At 53.1% G+C, this 9,264-nt stretch overlaps 1 protein-coding gene across 1 annotated transcript; it reads right to left on the reverse strand.

Annotated features, from left to right (window-relative positions):
• Window positions 1-2,645: 2,645 nt before the first annotated feature.
• Window positions 2,646-9,004, reverse strand: MED10 (mediator complex subunit 10). Its single transcript, XM_074356002.1, has 4 exons — window positions 8,817-9,004; window positions 7,527-7,610; window positions 5,280-5,382; window positions 2,646-3,308 (listed from the first exon to the last, which is right to left on the reverse strand). Exons 1-4 carry the CDS (start codon window positions 8,936-8,938, stop codon window positions 3,210-3,212), a joined length of 408 nt encoding a protein of 135 aa, XP_074212103.1. The 5' UTR covers window positions 8,939-9,004; the 3' UTR covers window positions 2,646-3,209.
• Window positions 9,005-9,264: the final 260 nt, after the last annotated feature.

Below are 9,264 nucleotides of genomic sequence, written 5' to 3' on the forward strand. Positions count from 1 at the left end.
TCGTCTGTCAACACCTTGACTTCAGACTTCGGGAAATCAGGTGAAGCCCTGCTCCACCCTAGCTGGCTGAGTGACCTGAGCAGGCTGTGCAGCCTCTCTGTGCCTGAGCCTCCTCACCTGTACACTGCCCCACGGGCCGACCGTGGGGGCTGGGTCGGCGTGAGCAGAGCGCTTACCTCGTGTCCGGCACGTCAGTGACAACACGCACATGTCTGCAGTCAGTACACCGGTGGAACCCAAGTGTTAAAAATCATTACGTAGGAAGATTATCGACGGGCCTGGACTCTCATGGTAACTGCTTTTTGAAAAACAAAGCAGATTACTAACGTGTGTGTGGGAATATATTCCAATCCAGTTACTCATCTGTGTAGAAAAAAATTTCATAGAAAAAGGTCTAGATGGATAAAAATTGTAATATTAACAATCAAGGCAGCAATATGGGCGCCTTTCTTAGCTGTATGTCCCTAAGTGTTCTGTAATGAACACTTCTGACTGTACACCCAGGAAGATGCAGGACACCCTACTTCTGCACACAGGTGGGGCTTAATATTTGGGTTTCTTACATTTGCTCACTGCAGAGGCAGCGTAGATAATCGAGAACAGTGACTTAAAGCTCAGGCCCCGGGACCCGCCTCTTGATGCCACAGGGTGTAGTCGTGCCTTGAAAACCACCGAGCTTTCAGGCTGGTTGTTGATCAGTGTTCCGGGGAAGTGGGCAGGGGCAGGAGTTCAAAGTCAAAGGAGGAATTCGCAACTAGCCAGGTGTCCATGAGTAGGGGGTAAAGAAGCCCATTAAAATGGCTGATGTCACACCAGGGTGACTCCAATAACTGTTTTAACTGAAATGAGGCCCTTGACAGGAGGAGTCAAAGGGCCAAGGGAAGGGGCAGTGAGTTCAGGTGTGTGCATCTCGAGTTTGAATTGTGGTCTTGTACCTGCCAGTGGAGAAGTCTAGAGGCATCAACACCCCACCTGCATCGTGCGTTTGCAAGGAAGCTGCCTGCAGACCCTTCGAGGCTCCTCTGAAGTAACAGGATGTCAGGTCTGAGCTGAGATTGCTCTGCACCCTAAAGACAGTGGTTGGCAGCTGTGATGCATACTAACCCCTGGTCCAGTACAAAACGGAGACCAGCCCTGGCACTTGGGGGAACATACCGTGATGTCACAGCATCATAAGCTGCAACATCTATTCCTCTGGGGGACCCTCTGTGCAGGCGGTGTCAAATACGCGGAGGAGAGCTGCTTACGAGTTCCAACGCTGTGCACCCACACGCCCAAACTTGTTCTGAAGGGAGATGGTGAGCCTCCCAGAGGGACACCTGCCCTACTGGGCCTGGGCCAGCAGACCCATGACGCCATGGGGCTGGCAGCATCACTGGCACTGGACACGCATCTCCGCGAGTCGGTGGCAACCGCTCTTCTCAGGGTTCACGCGTCTCCGTCGAACGCCCAGGGCCTCCTGATTCTCAGGTCTGGGACGAGCAGAGCCGCTCCCCTCTGCCAGCCACGTCCTGCATGTTGCAGAACCCAGAGGGAATTCGGACATGCGCAGACCCACTAGACCCTCTGCAGGGGGACGTGAAAATACACCTTCCAAGGCTGGGGAGAAGGCCCTAATCTGGGACATGGCACAGTGTCTTCAGACAGAGGGCAAGTGACAGTCGCAGGCAGTCAGCCCACTGTTGCAACTGCAAGTCGACACCTTCTGCTGAGGCAGCGCACGCAGCGGGACAGACGCTCCGGACAGCTGGGCTGCATCTAACGTCCTGTTCTGCTGGAATCAGCTGTGTGCCCCATGCCACTTCCGGCTCCGTGATGACGACAGCTCCTATGGCTCAGGGGACTGTGCTGAGGATACACGGAGCGGACTCGTGGGACAGGGATGAGGAAGGGCTCTGAGCCAGGCCCCTGCGGCCCGCAGGCGGCCACTAGCAGGGCGGTCAGAGGCGGCAGAGCCGGCGCAGGAGGAGAGCCAGCGGACCAGGCAGCCCTCCTCTAGAGGAAACCGCGCCCTGGGCGGGAAATCCCTTTCTAGTGCAGCTCTGGAGAGAAAGGAGCTACTAACAAGGGAGCAACGTCCTACGGGAGCCGGTTCCCAGCTCCTAGCAAACAGGGCCCCCTCGGGGAGAGACGGCACACCCGGCGCCGGCCGCGGCGGCAGGGGCCAGCGGAGAACGCCGAGCGCCGCGCTCTGAGCCTCGCTGCGCCGCGTCCGCAGCCCCACCCGCCACGCAGGAGCCAGGTCGCGCTGAGGCAGCGGTCTGCCGTGACCCTCGAGAAGCGCTGCGCTGGGGCCTGCCACTCCAGGTGAGCCTGAAGATGCGGCAACAGCATGGCCGCGTTTAAGAGAAACGCAGGCCCCCATGGCCCGCCGGCCCTGCAGCGACGGTCAGGACGCGCGGCTCCCAGCGCCGCGGCCAGCGCGGCCCGGCGCGCATCCGGGACCTGCGTCCCCCAGCCGCGGCGTCCCCTGTGAGACGCTGCAGGGACACCAGAATTCTGCAGTGCGCTTTAGCTCTTCCTGCCTAAGTGCCTGAAGAAGAAATTTTCCGAATATTCCCCACACTTTGGGGAAGTAATAACTGTTTATGAGATACACGGTACTAAACTATAAAAATGTTACAGAAATGATTACATAGAGCAAGTTACAGAAACACTTAAAGCCTTTATTATATTCGTAGGTCTAACTGAAATCCATGTAAACGCTGTTACATTGAAAACATTCTTTACGCACAATATTTGAAAATATAAAATTCTAAACCAATTTAAAGTACTTCTCATTTTAAATCAATTTTTCCTTTTTTTTTTTTTAGCTTTGACACTATCAAAAAAAAAAAGGAACAGAAAGAGTACATAAAAACTATTAGGTAGAATTTTAAAAAACTTTCAATTTCCCTATCGTATTTAATGTTTCCAAGACATTTGGTGGTGGAGAAGCAAAAACATTGCACTCAAAAGATGTGCTGTCACCAGCCATCTGAGAGCTTGAGGACCAAACAGAGCATGTCAGGAGGAGGGGGCAGCTGGAGGCCCCGCCCCACACGCCCTCCAGGCCACGCCATCCCCAGAAGCCAATAAATGACAGGCACAGACAAGGTGGCTGGAGGCTGGGCCCAGGAAACAGCATCGATGCCGCTCAGTCCCAGGCTGCCTAGAGGTCACGGACATTCCTGCAGGACTAGGAGGGTCTTCTGACAGAGAGGATGAAGTTAGGAAGGGGGGTGGTCCTCCCCTCGGATGCTTCGGTACTTAGCCATGTCTTCAGGAAATACTTTAGAAAGTTCTTGAATCAACAGGCTTTTAAATTTCTAAGAGGAAAAAGATACACCATCAAAACTGTGTTTGTGACCCATCACCCAAGTTAAAGACCAGGCCCCACAGAGCCTCAAACTCAAAGGGACAGAAATCATGCTCCCTCGGCGCTGTCTGCTCATCTCCGTGGACACCTCACTTGCCAAACCGCAGCAGGCTGTATGTTCAAACACGACCCCTTCCCTCCTGCTTCAAACAACAAAAGCCCTCCATGAGCAGCCAGCCACACAGGAGGAACCGAGTTTGGCACCCAGCGCATGGAACAGGAGTCTCCATGTACTATTTAATTAAGCAATTATTAACTTGAACCACATCAAACTCACTGTGTGCAAACAGCTCCATCAAAGCTCTCAGAGCACCTGGCAACCCGTCTTCTCCAAATGCCATGGCTCCATGATCCTACTTATCAGCGTAATGTTTGTTTTAATCCAACCTCCAAAGCAGCTAAGTATCTGCCAGCATCTCAAAACCTCTTCTCATCAGCTGTACACAACAGAAGCACAACGGACACAAACAAAGATATCGCACCCACCTCAGTGGGGAACACCCCTCACGGGGGCTGCACACCAACGCTCCAGACACCGGTGACGACAGAACGCGGGGACGTTTAAACGCACAGCCCACCGGGCACACATCCTGCAACGTGGGACTTTCCCAGTCTCAGGTGAGAGGAAATGACACCAAGAGGCAACAGAAATGGAAGCAAATGGAAGGCAAGAGGCAGGGTCACTAGTGTGGCCGCCAATGGGCAACCTCAAGGGCAGGTGGTGAACAGGAGTGCAGCACAGAAACTGGGACGAGGTCACCCATGGGCCGTGACCCGGTCCACACAGGGGGACCTGCTGGGTGATACAGGAGACAGCTCACTCACACAACAGCCAAATGCTCAGTTCGCTCTTGACTAATGCTCTATTATGTCCCGAGGGTGATGCTCGGTTCAAGATCGACTCAGTCCCAAGCTGACAGGGCAGAAATGAGGCTGCGGGTGCCACAATGACAACTCCGCCCAGGCAGCACGGGACAGGCTTGTCTTAGCTGTCCTGACACGGCCGCACTGCTGGCTCCTCGAGCTCACCCTCTGTGGCCGTCCCTGTGCACACCAGACACTGACGAGGCACACCGTGCACCTGGGCGGCAGCAGGAACACGACACCCTGGACCTCAGGATGGGCAGACACAGAACAGACAGAGAGGAGGGCAGAAGGCTGGTCCAAAGACCTCTCCGAGGAGGTGAGACAGGGACCCCAAAGGACAGAGCGTGTGGGAGGGCTCTGGCAGAGGAGACAGCACAGGAGTGGACAGGCAGGAGTGGGGCCGGGGGTTCCAGAAATGCAAACCGGAGCAAGGAACAGGTGGGGCAGCAGGAGGGCTGGCTGCAGGAGGACAACAGAAAGGGACAGCACCACCCACCTAAAGGAAAACCCACACCCACCCAATCCGAACCACACGTGAGTCAATTTCAGTAATAAAAAAACTACACGTGTCACGTGCACAGAGTTTGCTAGATCCCATCCAAGCCAAGAAACACAGAGAGGAAAGTCTCTGTGGAGCCTGGGGGATATGGTGCGGAGGGGCTTGGAGTCAGAAGCTGGAGACGACCACCAGAGAGACAGAGAGCAAGGGTTTACAATCCTCTGAACCGATGACCCACAATTCCAGGAAAAGGCCCAAGTGAGGGACTCACAGCACCAGCATGCAAACTGGAGACGTTCCATTCTTAACAATGAACACAAGCACAGGGAGCCAGTGACAACCAGCATCGCAAAGATCAACCCGGACCTGCCGACAAGCAAGGCCACCACAGGGTGCGCTGACGTTTGACTTTATTCACTACTTATCACACAGTTCAGAAATCTCAACTGTGTAACGGTGTCAAATAGCTGATGCTTTACATCGTGTATCAGCCAAGTCTACTTTAAAAGCATATCCTGATGTTCTGATGTCATCGTCTGTTCACAAGAACTTTACCTTCATTGTGTCAATCTTGCCTTTAACTTGCTCATTTTTAGCCAGAGCCCGCTCCAGGCACTCTTTGGTGTAGAGTTCGGGGTTTCGACCTTGGTCTATGTATCTGGAAATGTGAAATATCTCAATTAACATTCTCTCGGCTGACACCTGCTCTCAGAGTTTTCTGTGAGCTGTACACAACTTCACACGGCCCTGTTCAGGGGGAACTGTGTCCAGGAAGCAGGTGACTCAGACTCCTTCATTTATACAAGTACAGGTGATTTGCTCTCACAGAACTTCTAGCTGCATGAGTAACTCATGAAATCAAGTAGTGATGACTTCTAAACCAAGCAAGCCTCACAGTCACACCACTTCAGCTTTAGCATCTGTATTTTTCAAAGGCCTCACGGCCACGACTTTAATCCTCACGACAACCCCAAGGTCAGGCAGCTCTTCACGACAGAGAACCAGGCGAGGGCCAGAGCTTCAGGCCTGCATGGCACGGGGAGCCCCCCAGGTGCAGCCTCCACTCCAGGTCCGCCCCGGCCTCTGCCGAGGAGCCTCGGGGCTGCTGGGCAGGGGAGGGGAGAGCCCTGCCCTGACGGCCCCAAGATTAGTTTACAAACTGGGGGGAGAGAGGGCCCACGTACTAGATATACCTAAGTAGATATATATACCTAGATACACCTCAGTAGCTTAAATTTAACAGAAAGAGGTCCTCTCCAATAATTTCTTAGCAGTATAAAACTGTTTCTTGAAATTTCCGACACTTGTCCCCAAAACATCCATTGTCCCAGTGATTTCATTTACGAATACCGCCCAGATGAATATCCACATTTTGCCAGCGGAAGGCCACCTGCCTACTTCTGCACCCTGAAGACCTTCACATCATTAAGCTAAACTGAATTATTTGTTACAAAAAAAAAAAAAACCCCACTAAAGTCCGATTTATGCATTTTTATGCTTCAGTTAACAAAAATTATCACTTCCAATTAAAGACACTGTTAAGTTACTGTTAATGGCATAAAAACTGGTCTTTAATCATGACAGCAAAATACTGATGAATCAAAAGTTCTAGAAATTTCACTTTATTGAAATGTGTTTGAAATGATGGAATGAGAGAAGCAAAATTATGGTAAATTCTAAACAAAATCCATCCATTTTTGGAAACAAAAAATCTGACAGGTCCAAGTGTCCTAAATAAACTGCTTCCACAGTGATACCATTTGGATTGGGCCCTTGAGACCGGAATCCCACCTCAGCCAACTCACCGACCCAGAAGTACTGGACAAAAGGGCCGAAGTTTTATTGTTATCTTTGCTACGAACACAGTCGGAGTGTCTGCAAGTGGACCGGGGAACCCTCCTCCATCAGGCACAGATGACTGACAGTTCACACCCGCTGTGTGTCGATTACTCACAGGCTGCCTCATCCCAACTCTCCAGGTGAGCCTAGGCTGTCCCTGCAGCCCGCGGGCTGAGGCCTCTTCCCCGCTCCCTTTAAGCTGTCTTTCCCATCCTTCCCCTTCGCGCCTCTTCAGACGATGGGAGTAGTTCCCTGGCGTCTGTCAAACATCCCACACACTCACGACCAGAACAGCTCTAATAAGGACACTTCAAGGAAGGGAAGTGAGTCTCCACCCTCCCACACTTCATGGGCCGGAGTTTAGAGCTGTAACACACACACAAGGCCTTCGCTCCCACCTGAGAACACCGACACCTTGGCCAGCAGGTGAGGACAGAGCCTGGACAGTGGAAATTGCAGCCTGTGTGTCCTGGCTTGGTGGATGGCTGCGCACTGTGTTGTGACTACAACTTTTATCTCTGACTTTTCAGGATGTAAAAAGGTACATTTTCCCCTATTGTTCAAGGAAATCTAGTGATTTACATTTGCAGTTTTACTGCAAAAAGCCCCAGAATACTCCTGCTGTTCCCAGCCAGCTCTGGGAGAGGGGAGAGAGGCCACCCGGCCCAGAGAATCAGCCTAGGCAGGACTCTGAGAGCCTATGATGTCCATCACAAATTTAGTAAATCTTTTTTTATGTCTAACTCTTTTTCAACAACACAGAGAGTTTTTTTTTTTTTTAACTGTTTAATCCCTACAGAACATAAGCTCCATGAGGGAAGATATTTTTGTCTATTTTCTTCCCTGGCATCTCTCCAGCACCCAGACTGTGTCCGCCATATAGCAGACCCTAAAATACTGGAGGTTGAGGAAGTCATTATAGCAAAACTAAACAAGAATTACAATATCAAGAACAGTACTTACTCAAAAACTTCTAAAGGCACAGTAATATCATGGAGTTGCTGTCTGCACTTATCTATATCCTGTAAGCCAGTAACAATAAAATTCCTGGGGGAAAAAGCAAAACCAGGAGATTAGGTTAATTCAGATGATGGCACTGTAAAACACCCATGCCTGGCCAACCAGGCCTCCACACGAGTGTTCCTCATACAAGCACGGGTTACACGCGGCTCACAGCTCTTTGTTCGAGAATTCCTAGGAAAGCTTTGGAGTTACAGAATATGTTCAAATATCTCTTGATTTTCTTTTTAAATAAGGAATTACCAATATGGTTCGGGGGGCGGGCGGCAGGGAGGACCAGGAACTAATAGGTGTAAGGGCAGGAACCTTTGAAAATATGATGAAAAATATGACCTTTCTCTCAAAAACAATCACCGAGGTGGATGTGAGTTTGCGGGCAGTTGCAGACAACACATGGGGCAGCAGAATCCAGCTCAAGAATCCAACCTCAAACTCTAGGGGGAAGAAAGCCATGGCTGCCTGGTTTAATTTCAGCGCCCTTCCCCTCGGGAGCCTTCCTAGATCACCTGGCAAGCCCCACAGCACTGGGTATGTAAGGCAGGGTTGTGAATATGTTTTTATGTCTGTGTCCTCCATAAAGCTGGGAGCTCTTCTCCAGAGCATTCTATTCCTGTTTGCCTTCTGTTCAACCCAGGGTCTAGCGGCACGGCCAGCACAATGCTGTTGCCAAAAAAAAATTAACAGATGTGTGGCGTTTCTCACCACCACCATCACGCACCACTATCGATTCCTCCACCTTCAGGCCTCGGCAGCAGGTGGTTTCTGAGCCTTGGCCTTCCCGGGGCCCATTTTTCCGCCCTCCGGGTGAAGGCCGCCTCCCCTCCGCGGACAGGGACTCAACTCCCCGGAAGGGCTCAGGAGAAACGCTGGGAGGGAGTCATACGAGGGCGGGGAAAGACTTAAGATTATGAAGCATGCCTCCCTCCGACAGCCGCAGAAACGGAAACTATTATCTGGCACTGATAGAGTCTCCAAAGGGGCCCTCGAGAAAAGGTCCCAGCAAGGCAAAGCGGGGAGGCGGGTCGGCAACAGGCGGCAGCGGAGAGCCCCCTCTGCCCACAGCCTAGAGCCGGAGGGTCCGGGAAGGACTGGGCCCCGAGCAGCGCGGGGAGAGCCAGCAGCCCTCGGCCGGAATCCGGCTCCCCAACCGGCCCCGGCTCCCCATCCCCCCTCCACAGCAGACGCTGCCCCGCCGGCCCCGGGAAGACGCGGGCGGACTCGGCCGCTACTCACAGCTTCTGGTTGAGCCCGGCCTGGCTGCTGGGCTGGAAGTCGCTGACGATGATGCCGAGCTGCCGGATGTTCTCCACAAACTTCTCCAGGTGCTCCTCCAGGTGGTCAAACTTCTCCGCCATGGCCGCCCCACCCGCACAGCCGCGGCCGTAGTCCTGCTCCACCGCTTCCGGCTTCCGCCTAGGCCTGCTATCACTTCCGTTTCCTCTGGGGGCGGGGCCTGGATGATGGGCGGGGCTACTCGGGGTGGGGCCGGGACTGGGGGTGCGGGGCGGGCCACCGGGGCGTGGAGTAGACCCAGAGGCGGTGTCTGGGGCGGGGCCTGGAGCGGGGGCGGGGATTTGGGGCGGGGCGGGGCGGGGTCTAGGTCAGCTCGGCCCCTCCCCAGCAACACCAAGCGCCCAGGTGAGAGGGACCCATGGTTGCTGGTGCTCTGGACTCCCATGCG

Source organism: Camelus bactrianus, chromosome 3, assembly GCF_048773025.1.
Source record: "Camelus bactrianus isolate YW-2024 breed Bactrian camel chromosome 3, ASM4877302v1, whole genome shotgun sequence".
NCBI lineage: Eukaryota > Metazoa > Chordata > Mammalia > Artiodactyla > Camelidae > Camelus > Camelus bactrianus.